This window comes from Myotis davidii, unplaced genomic scaffold (assembly GCF_000327345.1).
Source record: "Myotis davidii unplaced genomic scaffold, ASM32734v1 scaffold1040, whole genome shotgun sequence".
Classification (NCBI taxonomy): domain Eukaryota; kingdom Metazoa; phylum Chordata; class Mammalia; order Chiroptera; family Vespertilionidae; genus Myotis; species Myotis davidii.
This window is the reverse complement of record NW_006292683.1, coordinates 310,081-333,740: the sequence shown is the minus strand read 5'-3', so window position 1 is coordinate 333,740 and position 23,660 is coordinate 310,081. Positions and strand designations below refer to the sequence as shown.

The following is a 23,660-nucleotide window of genomic DNA, read 5'->3' as shown; positions in this document are numbered from 1 at the left end:
GGAATGAGCGAGCAGGGCGCTGAAGAGAGCCGGCCCCAGCCGCACGGCTCCGGTGCTGGAGCCATTGCTGGAAATCAAAGCGCCGCCGCGGCGCGGGGCTCCCGGGCGGCCGGGCGCGAGGACTTCCGCTGGTCCCTGGAGCTGGGAACCCTCCCGCGCGCTCCCCTCTTCTCTCCGGTAACACTCGTGCCTGCGTAGTGCTTAGCCGATCTCGGCTGGATTCATTCTTCCAGTTTATGAACCAGTACTCACGGTGGAGGGAAGATGAAAAGAGAGACCAGTAGTCAAGAGATGGCATCTTTGAAATGGAGTCGCCGAGTTCTGCCAGATGTGTTGCGCCCTGAAGGGGTGCTGCTCTGAGCTTTCTGTACTAACTGGTTGAATGGAGAGAGATGCGATCGATACATTGATAGGTGCAATTGATTAATTTCGGGCTAAACCTTTGCACAGTGTGCGGTTGTCAGTTTGTTCCTTTTCATGAAAGAGATGCTTTTGAAGAAAGATTCTGGTTCTTTAATGACCTTTCTTCCTCCAAGTGCCTTCTTCTGGGAAGCTAACTTTCTGTTGTCTGTAAGATTGTTTTGTTCCCACTGATGTGAACTGCAGGGCTTTGAAAACAAGGACACGATTGTATGCATTAGGAAAGTAAACTCATAAATATTTTCTATGCAGTTAAAGGGCTTTTTTTTTTCATGCTTCTGAACTATGGTTTCATTAAGTGGTTTTGTTAAGCAACTCCCTGGTGCCTGGTAGAGTAGATTCTTTAAAAAAACAAAACAAAAAACGCCTCCCCCCAAAAAAGACCACCTGGATATTTACAGTGACTATTACAATCGAGAAAATATTTAAAAGGCAAATTATCTGGTTATGTATTTATCTTTACAAAAGCAGATTCTTAAATCTTTATATACTGTATTCAGAGGTAGGTTTCAGTAGTTTAAGAAGGTATCTGCACGTGTTAAATCGAGTATGGTGGTGGTTTTCCATTTACTTATAGAGTTGTGGTTGTTGTTTAGTACATCTAGTTAGTAAAGTTACTCATGAACATAGATTCTCCAGTGATATAGGTTAATTCAGATACTTGGCTTTGTCTTTGTGATTTAGAAGGACCAGCTCTGGTTCCACAATTATTCCTCTTTCCTTGGTATATATTTAAGCTTTAAGATGGATGTAAAAATTTATTACATAACTTTAAAAACAGTTACTATAACTCTTAAGTTATGCCAAACATGGCATTTAACCAGTTCAGTGCAAGGTTTGATTTGAATCAAGTGTGCATTTTGAAACTAAGTTGTTAGAGGACTTCATAAAACCATTCAGGTCAACTGTGTATTCATTTGTGTCTTTTAATTAATCACCAGAAATATCCCCGTAGGTTCTTATCATGTTAGTAGATCATTTAAATCCATATTATGGACAGGTGCCAAAAGAGGAATCTAAAATCTATGTGCACACTAACAGGTTTCATTCCTTTAATCCCCTGCCTTAGACTTAGCTCTTGAGTCACCAATGAGCGAGCAGTCAGTCACTGTGAATGTCATAGGTGAAAGGGATCTTACAGATGAGATGTTTTCACTCCCTTATCATAAAGTCTACCACAACCTGTTTTCACCCAAGTTTGGCAGATGTTACATAGAGGCAATAAGTTGAATCAAATTAGTTCATTATTGTTGCATTCAATGTTGTCTCGTGGCTTAGACCTGCTTTAATAGCTGGAAGCCATAAGGCTAGGTGTGTGTTTAATCTTTATGAGTGGGAAATTGCTGTAGGTAAGCTCTCTTTTGACCAAATTATATAGATGATGAAGCCAAACTGTATCTTTCTCTCTAGCTTAATTGTTCAATTTGCAAGTGTTAGTGTATCCTTAGGCATGGACAGGAGTTTTTGAAATGAGTTGACGCAGGGAACTCATTTAATGAAGATCAGAAAGTTGCCATTTTTTCTTCTCATATTTGAGAGGAGCCTTTTATTTCAAAAATGTATTTGATCAGATGAAGAGACTCTGGATATTTCACATTTAAACTTTTTAAAAAATTCTATCTTTTTTAAGTCCTAGATTTAAGTATATTGCTAGAATTCTTGCTTAATTTCACAGTCTATTATATATGTGGAGATAATTCTATACTAATAAGTGTGTTCTACAAACCTCTTAGGAAAATCAGTCATTGTTTACTCCTTATCCTTCATGGACTCTTCAAGTATGGCGCCTCATAATAAGCTCGGCAGTGTAGACACTGATCTAGCTTCGCCTCTAGCTAATTTGGAAGGAAGCGTTGTGAGGTGGGTGGCGAGCTCTTTCTGAGCTGCTGGAAATTAGAGCCATCTGCAGTCTGCAGTGTTGTTACTGGCCTGGTGGTTGCACCTGGGTTTCCTGTTAATTTTGGAGCAATGGGTGTATTATTATCTCATGTTATCCCTCCTTCCCTCCTCTCCTCTCCCCTCCCTGCTTCTCCCCTTTCCTCCTTCAGTCCTGTCTGCCATTCTCCATCCTTAATCCTCCTCCATCTGTTCATTCACGAACCCAACACCTGTGGCTCTCCTCTGTGCCAAACATTGATTGGGCCAGACATCGTGCACAGGGTGAACAAAGCATGTCTTCTGCCTTCAAGGCGCTTACAGTCCAGGTGGGAGGACAGATAAAGAGTTAATACCCGGTGTGACAAGAGAGATGCATCCAGGTGAGGGTAGTTCGTCATAGCAGCTTAGTGAGCTGGGTGTGGGGTGGGTGGATATTAGGGTGCTCTGAGGGAAAGTGAATCTGAAGGGACTAATTCAGGGAGCGGAAATGACATGCTGTAAAGCAAGTTGTAGAAATGTTAATTACTTGTCAAGTCTTACTTGAGGATTAGGGATTAGTTGCGATTTGATTGTGGTGTGATAAATAGTGAGAAAAGAGACCCAAGACTTAAGCATGCCATGTTATCTTTAGGAAAAGGGTTTGTTGGTGGATCATCACTGCTTCTTTAATTCTGTTTTCACTTGATTATGAATTGTCTTTTTCCCTTTGATTAGGTCTATGAGTAGGGTTTACATAGATAGGGAGGACAATGTTATGGGCAGGTACGAAGAGAAGGAAATAAAGAAAAATGGAAGAAAAAGGTGGAAATAACGAAATTATATGTGAGGAGTGAAGGACAGGAGAAAATAAAGTGATAATGTTTGCATGATCTTTTAGAAGGTATGAGATGGAGATGTTACAAGGTTAGAGCCCTCACCACTAGATGGTTTCCTCAGCTCAGGACAACTGGGTTGTTTCAAGCTGTAGTACAAGCATGTCAAACTCAAAGGCTAACATGGGCCAAATAAGGTTTAAGTTTATGTGGGCCACAAAAAAGCAAATGCTCCCATTTTCATAGAAATGTAGGTTTATTTCGAAAGAGACATGCTGAATACAAAGGGCTTAAATAAATGAGTCATCATTAACATAAAATAATAGAACATTTTAATAAAAATTAATATTTTTTTGAACATCAACTTATCAGACACTGAATAACTGTACAAACTAATAAGTGTAATGCAAATAAATCTATTTTTCTTGTTCTTCGAAAGGAAATATTTCCTGTTGTGCACACCAAACAAGTCAGTCCAAGACTAATGAGGTGGCAATCGGCTGCTAAAATATTCGCTGCTAGTATTAGTGGATGGAAATGAATGCAACACAATTATAGTAATCAGTCATTAGCGAATGATGTAGTTCGTTACTAATATGTATATCAGGATATTGTAAAAATTAAGTTTCGAAACTTTTATTAAAATGTTTCTTACATACTGTTATATTGGCTGGGCCGCAAAAATATTCCTTGTGGGCCGCATGTGGCCTGCGGGGCCGGGAGTTTGACATACTTGTTGTAGGATATACTATTTTGGTTTGAAATAGGAAGTAAGACTGGGAGGTTAAATTAGTGAAGTAGGTAATGGTAGGACTATCAGAGGTAAAGACCTTTGTTAATGTAAGGCTGAAAAGAATATACTTAATCAGCAGGCTAAAGGGAAACACTATTTATAAACTAGGGGCTAATATTACAAAGAAGCTTTAATGGGATTAACTTGATGGCAGTGTATAGGTGAAGAAGTGTGGGGACCGGAAGGCAGGAAAACTGAAAGGCTACGCAGATGCTGTGCCTGAGCAAATACAAACATGAACTAGGTGGCAGCATCAGAAATGGAAAGGGAACAGCTTTGAGAAATCGAGAAGAAAAAAAGTCTAGAGAACTTGGTAGACCTGGAGGTTTGGCAGTTAAGAATAAAAGATCATAGAAATCCTGAATTTTCAGACAGAGAGAGCATTTGTGGTTGTATTTAGAGAGGGGTGTGTGTAAAAGATTATGTATCTGTGGGATGGGGGGCAGGGGGGTTAGTAGGAGGCTGTAAAGATTTTAGTCCAATCTCTAGTTTTTCAAATAAAGAAATGGCATCCAAGGATTAAGGAATTTCCTTCAATTCACAGAGTTGATTAGTGACAAAGTTGGGGCTGGATCATAGGTCTTATGTCTCCCAGTTCCTTCTTTTTAATTTAATTTTTTTTTTCCTGCAAAAAGCTTTATTGTTTCATTTGGTCTAATGCATGGGAGCGGGCTCCATGGTGGTTAAAAGAATGGCTAGTAGTTTGGGGGAGAGGCTCAGGCAAAAACCAGACATCCGGGGATGCAGAAGGGCCCCCTCAAAGGCCTCTGGCTCCAAAGCCTCCTAGTCATGCTTGAGGGTGAGCCTTTGGGAGAGAGACTCGCCCAGGCGGGCCGGCAGCCTGCGGAGGTGAGTCAGGTGTCGCCCATCTTCTTGATGAGTTTCACCTGCTCACCTGGAAGAAGTTCTGCAGGAAGTCACAGAGACCAGGGTCTGTGGGTAGAATCAGGGCCTGCAGCTCCCAAAGGGCCTGGTTCGGGTCCCTCTCCAAGGCCAGGTGGCCTCCATGGCGCCCTGAGTTTCGCCCACTCGTCCTGGGGGGGCTTCAGCACGGCCTGGAAGGGGATGCGGCCACCGCGCTGGTTTTGCAGCTTTAAGAGCCGCTCAGCGCCCTCATTCTCCGCCAACTCGAGGAAGACGCGGCCCAGGCCCTCGAGAGCCACATCCTCGCGGTGGAGATAGAAGCCCAAGAGAGGTGGGTGTAGGCGGCAGGGGCAGGTTGGCCAGGCGGGTGGCCCAGCCTCCACCTGGGTGAATTTGGGAGCTCATGGTTGTTGGGCAATAAGGAGTTAAGGTAGAAAACACCAGGTGTGTTGGCTGGTCCCGGGGTGGTCCTGGAGGTGGTTCCGAAGGTGGTGACTGGATAAGACTCAGGAGAGAGGCTGGAGGCTGGAAGAAGGGGCGTCCCTGGATGTTCCGTCCAAACACTGTTGAAGCGAGAGACAGAGCCGGGACCGCCGAGGGCACTCTTTATTTAATTTCTAAGTTGCAAACGTGGGTGATTTTGGAAGAGGTGAAACTTCTCCCTAATAGGAAAATACAGTGGAATCCCTGCTCCAGGCACACCTCGTTTTATTTCTTTTCATAGATACTGTTTTGTACAAATCGAAGGTTTGTAGCAACCCTGAGTCAAGCAAGTCTGTAGGTACTATTTCTCTAATAGTGTTTGCTCACTTCCTATTTCTGTGAAACATTTTGGTAATTCTCACAATATTTCTATTTTTCATTGTTCTATTTGTTATGGTGGTCTGTGATCAGTGACCTCTGATGTTAATATAGTAATTGTTTGGGGCACCACAAACCTCCCTCATACAAGACTGAGAACGTAATCCATAAATATGCGTGTTCTGACTGCTCCACTGACCTGGCCTTTCCCCTCTCTCTCCCGGGGTCTCCGTATTCCCTGAGACACAACAATATTGACATTAGGTGTTCAAGTAGAAGAAGAGGTGCATGTCTCTCACTTTAAATCAAAACTAGAAATGATTAAAGAGTGAGGAAGACATATCAAAAGCCAAGTTAGAACAAAAGGTAGCTCCAAACAGCCAAGTTGTGAATTCAAAGGAAAAGTTTTTGAAATTACAAGTGCTACCCCAGTGAATACAGGAATAATAAGAAAGCAAAACAGCCTTATTGCTGATACCGAGAAAGTGTTAATGGCCTGAATAGAAATCCAGCCAGCCACAGCATTCCCTTAAGCCAAAGCCCAATCCAGAGGACAGTCGCAACACTCTTCAATTCTCTGAAAGCTGAGAGAGGAGGAAGTCGCAGAAGCAAAGCTTGAAGCTAGCAGAAGTTGGCTCATGGGGTTTACGGAAACAAGCCATCTCTATCGCATGGAAGTGCAAGGTGAAACTTGAAGTGCTCATGTAGAAGCTGCCGGCAAGTTATCCAGAAAATCTAATTAATATAATTAATCAAGGTGGCTACACTAGACAATAGATTTTTCAATGTAGACAAAGCAGCCTTATATTGGAAGATGCCATCTAGCATTTCATAGCTGGAGAAGAGAAGTAATGCCTGGCTTCAAAGTTTCAAAGGACAGGCTGACTCCCTTGTTAGGGGCTAATGCAACTGGTGACTAAGGTGAAGCCAGTGCTCATCTATCATCCTGAAAATCCTAGAGCCCTGAGGAATGATGCTAAATCTGCTCTGCCTGTGCTCTCTAAATGGAACAACGAATTCTGATAGCAGCACATCTGCTTACAACATGATTTACTGAACATGGGGTGGGACAAAAGTAGGTTTACAGTTGTGAGTATGCAAAACACAGAGTTTAATTCTTGTATTATTATTACTTATCATATCATTTTCCATACAAACAACTGTAAACCTATTTTGCCTCACCCTGTATTTTAAGCTCACTTTTGAGATCTGCTCAGAAAAAAAAAAGAGATTCCTTTTAAAATATTATTGCTCATTGACAACGCACCTAGTCACCCAAGAGCTCTGATTCATGGGAAGAGGTCAAAATGTCAGTATTAGCAGGAGTTTGGAAGAAGTAGATTCCAATCCTCATGGTTGACTGTGAGGGGTTCAAGACTTCAGTGGAGGCAGTAACTACAGATTTGGTGGAAGTGGACTTAGCAGTGGAGCCTGAGATGTGAATGAAATGCTGCAATCTCAATGATAGGACTTGAACTGTGAGGAGTCGCTTCTGATGGGTGAGCAAAGAGAGTGGTTTCTTGAGATGGAGTCTGCTCCTGGTGAAGATTCTTTGAAGATTATTGAAGTAAACTTAGTTGGTAAAGCAGGGGCAGAGTTTGAGAGGATCGAGTTCAATTTTGAAAGCAGTTCTGTGGGTACAGTAGCATCTCATGCTACAGAGAAATTGTGAAAAGAAGAGTCAGTCAGTGTGGCAAACTTCACTCTTGTCTTGTTTTAAGAAATTGCTAGAGTCACCCCAACCTTCAGCAGCCACCACGCTGGTCAGTCAGCTGCCATTGAAACTGAGGCAAAACACCCCCACCAGCAAAAAGACGGTGCTGAGGTTCAGATGGTGGTTAGCATTTTTCGCAGTAACATACTCTATAATTAAGGTATATACATTGCTTAGTGAGACATAGTGTTATTACACACTTAGTGGACTACAATATAGGGTTGCCCATTTGTACGCACTGGGCAACAAAAGGAAATGGTGTGACTGGCTTTATTGCGATGTTCACTTTATTGCGGTGGTGTGTGGCAGGATCCACACTACCTCCTAGGGATGCCTGTATGTTGCAGTGGGCGGTGGTGAAAAGGCCGGATAGCTTAGTTCTGATGGCATCTCAGGAGGAGTGTTCTGTGCATTTGAGGGAGTTAGGGCTGGGATGTGGGATTCTGTGGCAATCCTTTATGATTAAGGTATAGCGGATGACATCTTTAAGGGTCAGAATATGTGCATGTATACAAAGAGTTGGAAGACAGAAATTTCAAATGCCAGACTTTAAGGTGAAAGAATCGGTATGAAAGTATTGAATAGAATCAGGAAAATTGTGTCCTTTATTCTTTATATGTTATAGATTGCCTCTGTGTTAAAGGCAGTCTGTGACAATATAGAGGACACAAAAGTATTAGGGATTAGAGATGAATAGTGTCAAGTGTGACACCAGGTCCAGGAGGATGCGTCCTGGGAAGAGGTCCTTTGATTTGGCATTGGCTGGTGATGCCAGAAGGAACTTTGTGTTTGCTGGGTGGACCTGAGATCCTGTGGAACAGTTGAAGGCAGAAGGCATCTCTTTAGAGGGGAGAGACTTCTAGGGAAGTCAGGGCAGCACAAGAAACTACTTTTTTTGAAACTCTTTGCCAGTAAAAGAAAGAGAAATAGGGTGCTAGTTGAAGGAACTAGAGGTTTGAATAAAGTTTATTTTTAAGTAGGGATGAACCTGCAAAGAGTCATTTGATTGCCATGTTTGAGTGGGAGAGGATTTAGGGAAGAGCCTCAGATGAGGCAGAATTTTAGGGCATCAAGGATGTCTTTATTTATAGCTGAAGTGGGGGGGCATCTCTGAGAGGTGGGAAGAAGAGAGAAAAGGGGAAGAGGATCTTGTAAGGAGAGGAAGAGGAGGGACCTTCTACCTGATCACTTTCATTTTCTTACTGTACATTGAACGTTCACATTCTTCTCCCATTATTCACTGAGATACCGGTATGTGTACCGAAATACACAGGAACCTCGTCATTTGACCTGTAATAAAACCTTACTAATTCGGGCTTGGAAGAATCGGCCTGTGTTCATTACTGGCTACCCTGCGAAACCATCATTTGAATGATTTCTCTTTGCAGAGAAAGATACTTCCAGCGAGATTATCTTCAATCACAAGAGGTGAACAGTCTGTCTATTGCGCTTCTCTGTGGGCAGAGTTTGCCTTGGAGTGTGGATGAGGAGAAAGTGGTCATGATAGTGAGGAGAGAGAGAGAGAAGGGGATAGCTCAGGGGTGCCTGGGCCAGCCAGAAACACAACACACAGCCCTTGGTCGCCTGTCTCGTCTCTCAGGTCACAGTAGCACGGAACCGCCAGAAATAGTCATCTTCAAAATGCCCACAGACATGTTTTATAGGCTCATTGCAGCCGGTAAATTACATAGTACATTTTATATGGAGGCTATTTAAAAAGTTAGGAAGTCTGTTTAACTTTCTTCAGGGCGAGAAAACTTTAAAAAAATTATTTGGGATTAGTTAAATCATGTAAATGCTGACATTTACTTTCTGAAAGAGTTGTAATGTGCTGAAGAGAGAGATTGGTAGTTTTTCCCTGTCAGCATCAGTAGTTTAAGGACTGTTTTCACTTAACGTGGAATCAGTTGTTGATCATTTGAAGGCAATATGGGAATTAAGTTATTGCTAGAGTAATCAGACTTATTGCAGCAACAATAAAAACTTAACATACAGAGTTACCAGAGGTAGTTAAATATACACTAAGCCTAAGGCTGCTGTTCAATTCTGGGTTCATAGCTGAGCCCCCACCCAGTTTTATTGAAAAATGTATTAAGATCGCTTAAAAAGATTTAGTATGCGCCCAGACAATAAAGACCTACCCATTAATTTTTTCAGTGTAAGAACGAAAGCTTTTAAAAGTTCTGTCTATGACTATTATAATGTAATTAGAAAATGCAGATTTTCTTCCCTGATATAAATGTTATCTGGAAGCTGTGAATTAATTATAGCTGAGTGACAAATAGGCTTTCTTAGGAAGAGACAATGCTTTTATTTGACTCCTGAGTAAGTGATTTGAGATCATTAAACATTTATTTAACATACGATATTTAAAAAAACCGGAGTCATTTAATTTCATATTTTGTTTTTTGACAACTTCATGACATTTTTATTTGGAAATGCAGTTATCTTCCTTGCAATTTAGACATCTTTAAAAAATACTCTAAAAATGTGACACTATTGAAACCAAACGTTAAGCTCTAACTTTGAGTGGTCAGTTACGATCTTGTTGCATCCCTGGCCTTGGTACGGATGGGAGCTGCAGGAGAACATGAGGAGGAACACAGAGTTCTCGGATGTTGTTGCGTGTTTTTATCATGTGCAATGGAGAGTTTAGCACTGTTCCCCTATTGCATCGAGGGCTAGAATGACTAAGTAATAAATATACACCACCAGGTAGAATCTCTGTGTTGCGTAACCCTGTGTCCCACGCAATGTCCTGTTTCCCAGCGTAGGAAACGCTTCTGAATCTGCAGCGTTCCACCTAAACATACGCAGCCGGGTCCTCACCACGGGGCTGGGTTCAGATCTGTGAAGACGGTGCAGTCACAGGAATTGATTGGAACTCTTTATGTGAAGCTCTCCCTAATGAAGACATACGAGCATATTAATATCTGAGCTCTCCCAGGAAAATTGTTTTTCTCTTCTTTTTGCATTTCCGGGATCTGTACTAAAGATATCTAAGCTTTGGACCCGAGGCCCCTTTCCCTAAAGGCTGCACTGGGTGAACAGTCTTTGTTTTCACTTTGGGGAAGGCAGAAGAAACCCCGAATTACTGCGAGTTCCAGTAGCTGATCACTTTCAGAATATCAAAGTGTAGCCTTTGGCTAAAATGGGTTTTGGAGTTTAATTTTCATAAGCATGCACTCTAGGTGAGAATGTACTTTTTAGACTTTTTAGATGAAGTGGTATTAGTATCTTCATTCCCTTCAGCTTGCTTGTTATGCATAGAGGAGCAGCCATAGTTTTTCATTGTTTGTTTGTTTTTTGATCAGGGCATTTTATAGTGAAACCTGAGTTCACAGTTCTTGGTTATATTACTTACTGCAAAGTTAACAATATCTCCTAAAGAGTGGCCTGACTTTTTTCTGATCAAAAGCACTGCACGTGGTCATTTATTCTCATTACCATGGCATTCTGTTAGCAGGCTTTGCTCAGAACATTCAGGGTTTTTAAAGGTCTTGCTTAATAACGTGGCACAGTAAGTTTCTTCCAGCTGCCCCGTGTCCCACGAGAAGTGTGGTGGGTGAGCTGAGAGAGGTGACCGAGGTGTTTGGGAATCCAGATGAGAGAAGTAAGGGGGTGCTGGCAGAGCTGTGGTCAGACTGAGTGACTGAGATGCCATGGCCAGAGAACAGCTGCAGTAACTTGACATGTTGTGTGTTTCCCTAGTGACCTGTGGGGTCAGGGGTAGGGGTCGGGGGGGAGGTATAGAGGGTATCCAGGGCCTTTCAGTGGTGGGGGAGCAGCACGGCATCAACGGGTATTTATGGGTCATTCATACCAAGTTCTAATGTCTGGCTTCAGATGTTCAAGAAGATTGATTTACTTAGTCTCCGTCACACCCGTTTCTTGCATCTACCTCCTCAGCTGCTCTGTCTCCGCTGGTTCCTCTCCTTCGCTGTCTTCTAAATCTTGGGGAGCAACGGGGGTTGCTCTTTCCTCTATCTGGGTGGACTCCATCCATTGGTGATCTCAGTTTTGTGGTTTTCGATACCATCTTCTATATCCTGACCATTCTCACATTGATGTCTCCAGGCTGGCCCCCTGCCACACATCTAACCACCCATTTATATTTACAACAGGCATTTCCACCTTGACTTGTCCAAAACGGAACTCCTCATCTTACTCCCTTAAACCTATTCTTCCCTTTCTGTCCCCGACAGCTCAGTGTTTCTTGCTCAGCACACCATCCTTGGAATCTTCTCCGATACCTTTCTCTCCTCCCCTCTGCTTCCAGTTCATCAGCAAATTCTGAAATAGATCCACAGTGTGATCACTTCTCCCTCCACCGTTACCACCATCACCTTGAACTGGCCTCCCTCCAGCTTTGCCCTGGCCGCCCTGCATTCTATTCCCAACACCGGTGCCAGAGCCACCGTTTTCACTTTACTTAGAGCATGTCACTCCCTGTTCAAAATCCTCAAGTAAAGCTCAAAGTCCTAAAAGTCACCTATCATCCTGATCTGAAGGAATGATTGAGTAAATACACAAGTGGGAGAGACTACACAGATCTCCCCGTAAAAGAATTTTAGATATTAGATGAAGCATACCTCTCCACCCCTGAAGTGTGGGCTGAGCACCATGACTTTCTTCTAAATAGTACAGAAAAGGGCGGAAGAGTAACTTCATCACGGAGAAACCTGGCAAGCACCGCTTCAGCTCACTGAGCAAGACAGCACCTACATGGAGAAGTCATGGCGATGGGATGTGATTTAAAACGGCACCTCACCTCTTCCCCCACGCACATAGCCCCAGTGTACTCATGGGAGGAACATCAGGCACATTCCACTCTAGGGACATTCTACAGAATATATGGCCAGTGCTGCTCAAAGCTGTCAGGGACATGAAAAATACGGGAAATCTTAGAAACTGGCAGTCCAGAGGAGTCGGAGATAGGATGACCCAGCGCAGCATGGGGGTCTTGGGTTGGGATCCTGGGACAGAAAGAGGGCCTTAGGATTTAAATAGTTAACAACAGTGTGTCACATTAGCTCACTAGTTGTGACAAAGGTACCATAATAATGTGAGAAGTTAACAATAGGGGAAACTGGCCTTCCTAACTTTTCTGTACATCTGAAACTATTCTAAAATTGATGGGTTTATGTAACCCAACAGTGGTCCCCTGACTGTCCTCCCCTCCTCCACGCGCCCTAGCCACAAGGATCTCTGTTGTTTCTGTAGCTGGGCTTCTCTCCTGAAGTAGATTTTGAGCCCCAGAAGATATTTGGGAATATCCAAAGACACTTTAAGTTGGTGGGGAAGTGCTGCTACAGGCTGGTGGTGGGTGGAGACCAGGAATCATACTAACATCCTGTAATGCATGGGAGAGCCCTCTAACCCTTACTCACCTCCCCAAACCCAGAATGTCAGCAGTGCTGGGGCTGAGAAGCCTGGATCTTTTGAAGTTAGGGTTCACTCTTACCCTTCGGGCTGCTGACCAGTGTCTCTTGCCCTGCTTTATTTATTTTTCTCCTTAGCACTTAATTGTCAGCCTCCGATATGCATGGTTTTCTCGTTCGTCTCTGGGAAATGTATCACCAAGGGGATTTATTGGTAGATTGTTTGGTTCATTTTTATATCCCCAGCATCGACAACTAATCCCGGCACATAGTAGGTGCTCATTAACCAATTAACTGCCATAAACGTCTATAGATGCAAGCAGTGGACCGTTTTAAATTAAATTTAAAATTTCATGGCCGTTAACTGGTTAAATATTTGTTCATTGAATCAAATAATTGATGAAGGGAGTGAATGAATGACAAAGATAACATATGCTTATGCCAAAACATTTGGATAGAAAAGTGAAAATGTGAACATTTCTCCAGCCGCCTAGTCTCCAGAAGTTACCACAGTTAACAATTTATTTTTTTTAATTTGTGTCCAGAATGTTTCGGTTCATTTTTAAGCACATTCATGTACTCTGCACACAATTTATCTCCCCACCCCCCCCTTTTTTTGCACACATATATGGGATCAGTTTAGATTTTCCAGTTAATATATCTGGACATCTTTACATATCAACGTATAGAGTGTGTTCTTACTCCTTTTAATGCATAATATTTTATATGTAGAATTAAGCAAAAATATTTTAATTGCTTACAGTAGCAATGTATAATGCTTGGCTGTAAAGTGGGTAATAGTAATTATATATTTCCTGAAACAAAGAAATGCTTATTTAACGTATCTTTTTAAGTGTTCTTTAAAGCATTTTATATATATACTCCTACTCCTACTTTATAAATACCTCAGGATGGGCATCTCTGTCTTTTAAAATGATCTTTAGTTCCATGTGCCTTTGTATGGGCTGTTCCATAGCAGGCTCTCAGTACCTGGAGGTGGAACGGAATTAAGTTTTCACTTGTTTTGATAAAATTACTGGATCATTACAAAATATTAAAATTTCCCTGGGTTGTAGATCTGCTGGCAAAATTAAGAAATAGTTCTGGGAGGAAATTGCTTTGTTATTTTATTTAAATGAGAATTTTTCTTTTAGAGGCTAGGAATCTAATTTCTCTACTTCTCGTGCGGAGCTGAGGGTATGATGATAACCGAAGAACAGGTTAGGGTGCCCAACTTGAACATGATTCAGTTTCAGTTATGCTTCTCATTGCTTCCAGCATATCAGGCCTTTTCCTTTTTTCCCCTGATGAGATGAGCAATGGGGCAACGTTGGCAGTAGCAAGCTGCGCTGAGATACTGTAAATTAATGCTGCCATTTCAACCTGGCTGCTATCCCTTCCAGCTTCGGTAGCTTCACATTTGGTGAATGGCCACTCTGCCAGGGTACTGCCCTGTCCTCGCCTCTCAGTGCTGGGCTGTTTTATGAGACTATAGTGAGGTACAAGGTGAGTTTGTTGGCATTTAGGCGAACAGATGGTCGAGAAATAATTGTTCTGCTCTCCTGCCAGACCTCAGCCCATGGACTGCCTCCCTTCCCGACGTCTCCCTCTGACCTGCAGTCCCTGCCTCCTTGTTGCATTGATTGGGCATTAGCTTAGGCGATTTGGCTGTGTGTGTGTGTGTGTGTGTGTGTGTGTGTGTGTGTGTGTGTGTCTTACGTCCTGGTGACAGGTGTTCAGTGCCCTCAGGACAGTACCGGTTGTTGACAACAGAAGTGAGAAGACGTTGGTGTGGTTGGCGAGATGTGATTGGTGGACTTGGAGAGGCAAAGTTCTGTTCATCATCAAACTGCGGGTTTTCCTTTTGTAAACTGACCTTTTTTTTGGCTCGTGGTGGATAAGAGATGGCCTCAGTATCACACTGAGTGATACAATTACTTTAATACGCTGACGTTGTTGTATAGCACTGAGACAGTAAACCCTCACATTATGTAGGGAGTGAATTTAATCATAGAAAGAAATAATTTCAGGATAAATTCTGGGAAATGAGATTACAAGCTATCATTATGGGAGGTGATAGAAAGCCACTGTTGAGTGTTTCGTTGTTTTACATGAGCTGCTCAGAGCTTCCCATGCTTAGGAGAATGTAGTAGAATGAAGTTTGTGAGCTTTTGAACAGTTATTATTTGTAAGTAAATCTAAACAATGGCCTTATCCATCTTTTAAACAATTGCTTACACTGTGTCTGCCCTGAAGATGTAGGTATAAGAATACACTTTAGTTTTTATAATTGCCAATCTTCCATCTGATGCTCGTTAAGATTCTTTTTTTCTTTTTTAATTTCAGAGAGGAAGGCAGAGGGAGAGAATGATAGAAGCATCAATGATGAGAGAGGATCATTGATTGGCTGCCTCCTGGGGATTGAGCCCGTAATCCAGGCATGTGCCCTGACCAGGAATCGAACTGGGACCTCCTGGTTCATATCAGCCACTGAACCACAGCGGCCAGACACTCATTAGGATTCTTTAACTTGAGTCGTTAAAATATGAAAATAGAGTATTCTTAAACTTAGGTTCTCTAGACAAATAAGTGCTGATATACTTATATTGGAAAACCGAAAAAAATCTACAACCACTGCATTTATTCATATTCCACAAAGATGGAAAATGCTTTATTAAAATCTAAGCAGCGGTTCTCAACCTGTGGGTCGCCAACCTGTGGGTCGTGACCCCTTTGGGGGGTCGAACGACCCTTTCACAGGGGTCGCCTAAGACCATCGGAAAACACATATATTATTACATATTGTTTTTGTGATTAATCGCTATGCTTTAATTATGTTCATTTGTAACAATGAAAATACATCCTGCATATCAGATATTTACGTTACGATTTATAACAGTAGCAAAATTACAGTGATGAAGCAGCACCAAAAATAATTTTATGGTTGGGGGTCACCACAACATGAGGAACTGTATTAAAGGGTCGCGGCGTTAGGAAGGGTGAGAACCACTGACCTAAGGTCTAAAGCCACGTGTAAGAAAACAGTTCACATGTTTTGGCTTTCTTTCCCCGAAGTGATGATTCTTACTTCTCTCGTCTGCTAGGTCCCTGCGAGCGGAGCGATGGGGAGACACCTGGCCGCGCTCCTGCTGCTGCTGCTGCTCCTCCAGCATTTTGGAGACGGCGATGGAAGCCCAGCGCCCGACCAGACGGCTCCGCAGTTCACACAGCTCCACTACAACGTCACTGTGCACGAGAACTCCGCCGCCAAGACCTATGTCGGGCATCCCACCAAGATGGGCATTTACCTTTCCAACCCAGCGTGGGAATTACGGTACAAAATTGTCTCGGGAGACAATGAAAACCTGTTCAAAGCGGAAGAGTACGTGCTTGGAGACTTTTGCTTCCTAAGAATAAGGACCAAAGGAGGAAACACCGCTATTCTCAACAGGGAGGTGAGAGACCATTACACCTTGGTCGTCAAAGCGGTGGAAAGGAACACGAACGCGGAGGCCCGGGCCGTGGTCCGGGTGCAGGTGCTGGATACAAACGACTTGAGACCGCTGTTCTCGCCCACCTCGTACAGCGTCTCTTTACCGGAAAACACAGCCATAAGGACCAGTATTGCAAGGGTCAGTGCCACCGATGCAGACATAGGAACCAATGGGGAGTTTTACTACAGTTTCAAAGACCGAACAGACATGTTCGCTATTCACCCAACCAGCGGTGTCATCGTGTTAACCGGGAGACTTGATCACGCAGAGACCCCGCTGTATGAGATAGAAATCCTCGCGGTGGACCGGGGGATGAAGCTGTACGGCAGCAGCGGCATCAGCAGCATGGCCAGGCTCACGGTGCACGTGGAGCCGGCCAACGAGTGCGCGCCCGTGATCACCGCGGTGACATTGTCGCCGTCAGAACTGGACCAGGACCCCACATACGCGGTCGTAACTGTGGAGGACTGTGATCAGGGAGCCAATGGGGAAGTAGCGTCTTTAAGCATTGTGGCCGGTGACTTCCACCAGCAGTTTAGAACGGTGAGGTCCTCCCCGGGGAGTAAAGAATATAAAATCAAAGGCACTGGTGGCATCGACTGGGACAGTCATCCTTTTGGCTACAATCTGACGCTTCAGGCTAAAGATAAAGGCACGCCTCCCCAGTTCTCTGCGGTGAAAGTCATCCATGTGACTTCTCCACACTTCCGAGCCGGGCCAGTCAGGTTTGAGAAGGATGTTTACCGGGCAGAAATCAGCGAACTGGCTCCTTCCAACACCCCCGTGGTCATGGTAAAAGCCACGCCTCGTTATTCCCACTTGAGGTATGTTTTCAAAAGTGCGCCCGGAAAAGCCAAATTCAGTTTAAATCACCACACTGGTCTCATTTCCATTTTAGAACCGATTAAAAGACAGCAGGCATCCCATTTTGAACTTGAAGTAACAACAAGTGACAGAAAAGCCTCCACCAGAGTCTTGGTCAAAGTCCTAGGTGCTAACAGCAACCCCCCTGAATTTACCCAGACCTCCTACAAAGCATCTTTTGATGAGAATGTCCCCGTTGGCACCACGGTCATGAGTGTGAGCGCAGTAGACCCCGATGAGGGCGAGAATGGGTATGTGACGTACAGTATTGCAAACCTCAACCCCGTGCCGTTTGTGATCAACCATTTCACTGGTGCTGTGAGTACCTCAGAGAACTTGGACTATGAGCTGATGCCTCGGGTTTATACCCTGAGGATCCGCGCGTCAGACTGGGGCCTGCCGTACCGCCGGGAAGTCGAGGTCCTGGCCACCCTTACTCTCAATAACTTGAATGACAACACACCCTTGTTTGAGAAAATAAATTGCGAAGGAACAATTCCCAGGGATCTAGAGGTGGGAGAGCAAATAACCACCGTGTCTGCCATCGATGCCGATGAACTTCAGTTGGTCCGCTATCAGATTGAAGCTGGCAATGAACTAGATTTGTTTAGCTTACATCCCACCTCCGGGGTGCTGTCCTTAAAGCAGTCGCTCACGGAAGGCTTGGGGGCCAAGGTGTCGTTTCACAGTCTGAGGATTACAGCTACAGATGGAGAGAATTTTGCCACGCCGTTCTATATCAACATGACCGTGGCGGGCAGTCGCAAGCCAGTGCACTTGCAGTGTGAGGAGACCGGTGTTGCCAAAATGCTGGCGGAAAAGCTGCTCCAGGCCAATAAGCTGCACGGCCAGGGGGAGGTCGAGGACGTCTTCTTCGATTCTCACTCTGTCAATGCGCACGCCCCGCGGTTTAGCAGTCATCTTCCCGCGGGCATCGAGGTGAAGGAGAGCCAGCCCGTGGGTTCCAGCATCCTCCTCGTGAATGCTACCGACCTCGACACTGGCTTCAATGGGAAACTGGTCTACGCCATTTCTGGAGGAAATGAGGACAGCTGCTTCCTTATTGACGTGGACACTGGAATGCTAAAGGTTCTATCTCCCCTTGACCGTGAGACGACAGACAGATACACCCTGAATATTACTGCGTCTGACCTTGGTCTGCCGCAGAAGGCCGTGTGGCGCCTTCTGGATATCAGGGTCCTGGATGCCAACGATAACCCCCCCGAGTTTCTACAGGAGAGCTATTTTGTTGAAGTGAGCGAGGACCAGGAGATGGGGAGTGAGATCATCCAGGTTGAAGCCACCGATAAGGATCTCGGGCCAAATGGACAGGTGACGTACTCCATCCTCACGGACACTGATCAATTTTCCATCGACAGCGTGACCGGCGTGGTGAAGGTCGTGCAGCCCCTGGACCCTGAAGTCCAGCCCGTGCATTACTTGAAGATCGAAGCCAGGGATCAAGCCACAGAGGAGCCCCGCTTGTTTTCCACGGTGCTTCTGAAGGTCTCCGTGGAGGATGTGAATGACAACCCCCCCAAGTTCATTCCAGCTCATTACCACGTGAAAGTGCGCGAGGACCTTCCCGAAGGGACCATCGTCATGTGGTTGGAGGCCTATGACCCCGACCTCGGCCAGTCTAGTCAGGTGAGATACAGTCTCATGGACCACGGCGAAGGCCACTTCGATGTGGATAAACTCAGCGGAGCGGTTAGGATTGTACAGCAGCTGGACTTTGAGAGGAAGCAGGTCTATAATCTCACCGTGAGGGCCAAAGACAAAGGGAAGCCAGTTTCTCTGTCCTCCACGTGCTACGTGGAAGTGGAGGTCGTGGATGTGAATGAGAACCTGCACCCGCCCGTGTTTCCCAGCTTTGTGGAGAAGGGGGCGGTGAAGGAAGATGTCCCTGTTGGCTCGTCGGTGATGAAAGTGGCAGCTCGTGATGAGGACGCAGGAAGAGATGGGGAGATCCGCTATTCCATTAGAGATGGTTCTGGCATTGGTGTTTTCAAAATAGATGAAGAAACAGGTAACTATGTTCCTCTTTCTCTGTTTGATCTCCCCTCCTGTTTTTTCTACAGTGACCACCTGCCCTGTGCTAGCTCCTTCACGGTCTCCCCTGTAGGTCCCCGTTGGCCTGTTAGGGCTCAGGGTAGCAGCGGCAATGCCCGTGCGTGCTTTTCGTCCTCTTGCAGGTGTCTGTATGTATAGTGAGTCACGGAGATGGAACCAATGGAACCTGGTTGAGCTGCCCTATAATCAGTAAAAAACAAGGAAACATTGAAATCATGACTACCGATATGGATCTCTTTGTTTCTGCTCTTATCTGATCAGAAGCATCCTTGTGGTTTTGCTTAACCTGAAGAAGCGTTGGCAGAGTTTTTGCAGCTAGAATGTTTGCAGCCTTAGAACTGTCACTACCACCCCGTCTAGCATGCCATGCAGAGGTTACTGCAAACATGCAGAATTCTGCAGTGCACCAAGAGAAGACTCTGCTAAAACTTCCGTCACATGATCTGCTTTGCTCAGTGCCCCCTGCAGGTCTTGTTTAAGAGTCTGATGTAGAATGTTGAGTGGAGAAGACCTGGATTGGAGTTCTGGCTCCTTCAGTTGTTAATTGGGTGATTTGGGGACAAGTTCATTATCTTCTTAAAACTGACTTTCATCATCTATAAGATGGACACACTCAAAATTACCACAAGGTTTACGTGAGGATGAAGTGAAATAACACGGGAAGGATTCCTAGCAGGTGTTAGAGTCTAATAGTGTCTTGGAAATGGTAGCGGTGCTTTGTTAGGCTAGTCTCCCACCTACCAAAGGTCCTCACGTCAGAACATCTGAGGCAGCCAATTTATGCTAGAGAGTCCTGTTTTGCACTTTGTACGTATCTCTGAATTTAGCTGCTTTACATAGCTAATTCCTGTGGTTATATGTCATTCTCCTCTGATGGGATGCGAACCTTTGTATTCCTTTGCTGGGGCTGCCATAATGAAGCACCACAGACCGGGTGGCTTAAACACAAATTAATATTAATATTAATTAATATTCTCACAGTCTGGAAGTCCAAGATCAAGGTGTTGACATGGGAGGTTTCTTCTGAGACCTCGCCTTGGCTTGTAGATGGCTGTCTTCTCTCTGTGTCTCCACATGACTTTCCCTCTGTATGTCGTTGTCCTAATCTCTTCTTATAAGGACACCAGTCGTATTGGATTAGGGACCACCCTGATAACCTCATTTTAACTCCTTTAAGGCCCTCTCTCCTAGTGCAGACATGGTCTGAGGTAGAGGGATTAGGGCTTCAATACACGAATTTTGGGTGTTATAATTTACCCCTAAACCACCTTTAAGGGCAGGCTTTTAATGTTAGCTCATGCGTTCTCTATCCTCAGCGTCTAGCCCAAAGTGCCTGCCATGTAGAAGCTGCTCACTAAAGATTAAAAGGCTGAATGATTAATTTAATGACTACTTTGACTTTGAATGCCCCCCCCCCACCCCCCTGAGAAGGGTAGTGGAAACTGGGTAATGACGACATTTATCAGCATAGATGGAACTCACTTTGTTTACTAATCTCATTGATGTTTCCTGTATTACTAATTCCATTCTAAAAAGGGATGTTTTCTTATTATATTAAAAGTTTCTTTTAAAGTAATACCTTGGGTATTCAGTCAATACCCACCCCTGTACCCGCCCACACATCTAATAGGTATATAACACATGAAAAATAGGATATTCTCCTAGAAGTAAGTTATTTTAGATGCTACAATATTTTAATGTGTTCTGGTTTATTCAAGGGATTCTTTTTCGAATGAATTAAATACTACCAGCATGTATCACACACATTTATCTACCACTCATCTGAAATACCCAAAATAGGTTAATTCAAGAGAAAATAGCATAATCAATAGCAATTCGTAGTCCTTCATCTGAAGAATAGAATAGATTTTTTTGTTGTTGTCATATTCTCCAACATGAGTTAGAATTTTCAGGTGCAATGTCAACAGAGAACAATACCCCAAAGTGAGGAGCTGAAACTCCGAAGTGTTTTGAATTTCCTCAGGGTAGTTATCCCTACTTTTTTTCCTTTTCCAAAGTGGGTTTTAAAAGCCTAAAAAGAGCTGTTGTAACTGAAAATTCGAACAGAAAATAGAACCAAAACCTTAATTTACATTTCTTTGATGACTTAAATTATATGAGCACTGCTTTTGGTTTTTTTCTTTCAAGTGAAAAGAGTATTTTTGTTGCTTTTTAAAGCCTCATTTAGAAACAAGTACTTTTCACCTATATATTTAAGAGACTGAGATATTTTTACTACCCAAGAAAGAAAAAAGAGGGAACATCCCACCCAGCACTGCCGAGTCCTGAAATAGATCCCCAGCGGTTTGCAAGCTCCGTGGCAGGGCCAGACTTCACGGGAGGCCGGGATTATGGGCAGTGGGGCTGGGAAGTATATATGAAACTGTTCTGCGTTTGTATAAATATTGACATTTAAAGGTGAGAGAAAGAAAAGTTGGCCGTTTCTAGGTCACCTATTCTGTAATTCTTGCTTTCCAGAGCAAAATACGGCATCTAAACCTAAGTAGACTTAGGTTTAGATGCGTTTTGAAATGAAATACAAGTGATATAATAATGACACATTGGCCTGGTATACATTACAAGATGTATTTTTGGCAGTAGAATTATCAGTGCGAGTTATTTTAGAGAATCCTGGCAAGTCAACAGATATCATAATGTTGAATCCCTGCAGGGAAGGTCAGTGGGTTTTGTGCAGTAGAAATGCTGAAATTAGGCAGGCTAATTTCTTTTATTTGGGGTTTGCCTGATTAATTTCTAGGACAGGTTGGAGGTGTAGAGAGGTGCTTGTCCAATGAAGAAAAGCCGGAGCAGTTCAGGAACACCAGTGGGGATCCCCGTGGGACCCAGCACTGACTCTTGGTGTGGGTTGAGTTGGCTCAGGTCAGGTGTGTTAGCACCTGCCTAGAGCTTCAGTGTCTGCTCATTGCCTGTCTCTGCCAGGCTCTGACTGTCTCTCCTAGTCATGCCTTTCCTGTTGGGCTAACTGACATGGGCCCACACAGGAGTCCTCTGCCTCTGAGTACTAAGAACCTGCCCACTTAACTGGTTAGTACTTCTTGCCTTTGACTTTGAGTAACATAACCAAGTATTCGGGATGTTCTACCTATTTCAGCATTGTCAAGTATGTGTATCATTTGTATACTTTTCATAGAACAGAGAACATATTCAGAAATCTAGATTTAGTTCTTACTGTTTTTTAAGATCTTTTCTTAAAGGAGCTTACATTTGAAACATCCCTTGAAAAGTAGTTTTGCGTTTTTTTTTTTTTTAAGAAATAGAAATTCAGTGGACTGCCTAAAATATGTACAGTCCTGTCGGGTTTAAGTTTTGTAGGCACTTTATAACTGGCTTTGCAGGGAGCTCACGGTAATTGCCTTGTGGGAGTGACAGCTGACTCATCTGCTAATCTCTGTATCACATGCTTTGCCTGGCGAGGCCTCTGGGTGGGCGTTAGGAATTGTTCTCACAAACCAGGCCCACATGATTGCTCTTCCCTGTGAAGTTTGGAAGGGTAGAGAGTGATGTGAACAATTACTCGTAAAGTCAGTCTGGTTAAGAGCCAATCTCCAGTGCTGTCATTAAGACCCCCCCCACCCCCCTTTTTGTCCCAACATCTACACCAAGCATGTCAAACTCAAAGGCTAACACGGGTCAAATAAACAAGGTTTACGTTCATGTGGGCTGCAAAAAAAACAAAAGCTTCAATTTTCATAGAAACGTAGGTTTATTTCAATAGAGACATGCTGAATAAAAAGGGCTGAAATAAATGACTCATCGTTAACATAAAATGATAGAACATTTTAATAAAAATTAATGTTTTCTTGAACATTAACTTACCAGACACTGAATAACTGCACAAATTAATAAGTGTGACGCAAATAAACCTATTTTTCTTGTTCTCCGAAAGCAAAATATTTATCGTTGTGCACACCAGACAAGTCAGTCCAAGACAAATGATGTGGAAATCGGCTGCTAAAATATTTGCTGCTGGTATTAGTGGAGAGAAATGGTGTGCCTGCGTGTAAAGTGCGTAAGGGAAATGAATTTTTATTAAATCATTTCTTACATACCCTTATATTGGCTGGGTCGCAAAAATATTTGTTGTGGGCTGTGAGTTTGACATGCTTGATCTCCAGTGAGGATTATAACTCAGGTTTAATAGGCCTTAGTGGAGCAAGTATCTTTAAAGCATATGTAATTTCCCATTTACGTTTGATTTGCCTGACCTTATAGTGCTCAGCATTCACTTCATTCTCACTTCAGATATGTTCCTGGTTCCCTTTGTTGTAAGCTTCAAAGTTGAGTGGAATAGAATCTTGAGCATCTGTCCTTAGATTTGTGGAATCAATTCAGTTTGGTGTTCGGGGCTGATGGGTACCCTTCCATGTTACCGTATTTGCCGGCGTATAAGATGATTTTTTGGCCCTGAAAAATATGCCTCCAAGTGGGGGGTCGTCTTATACGCCAGGTACACTTCAGATAGACTGCCCATAGTGCTTGCCCCGTGCCATAATGGCCTCCCGATGCCCGCCCACTTCATTCCACATACCGTTCAGGCATCAGCAG

General features: G+C 43.7%; 1 protein-coding gene across 1 annotated transcript in view; it reads left to right on the top strand.

Annotated features, from left to right (window-relative positions):
• FAT1 (FAT atypical cadherin 1) overlaps nt 1–23,660 on the top strand; it is a 120,673-nt gene that overhangs the window by 3,547 nt on the left and 93,466 nt on the right. Inside the window, exon 2 of the mRNA XM_006766093.2 lies at nt 15,768–19,050. Coding sequence (XP_006766156.1) covers nt 15,768–19,050 — 3,283 coding nt within the window. The remainder of the gene's footprint in view (nt 1–15,767; nt 19,051–23,660) is intronic.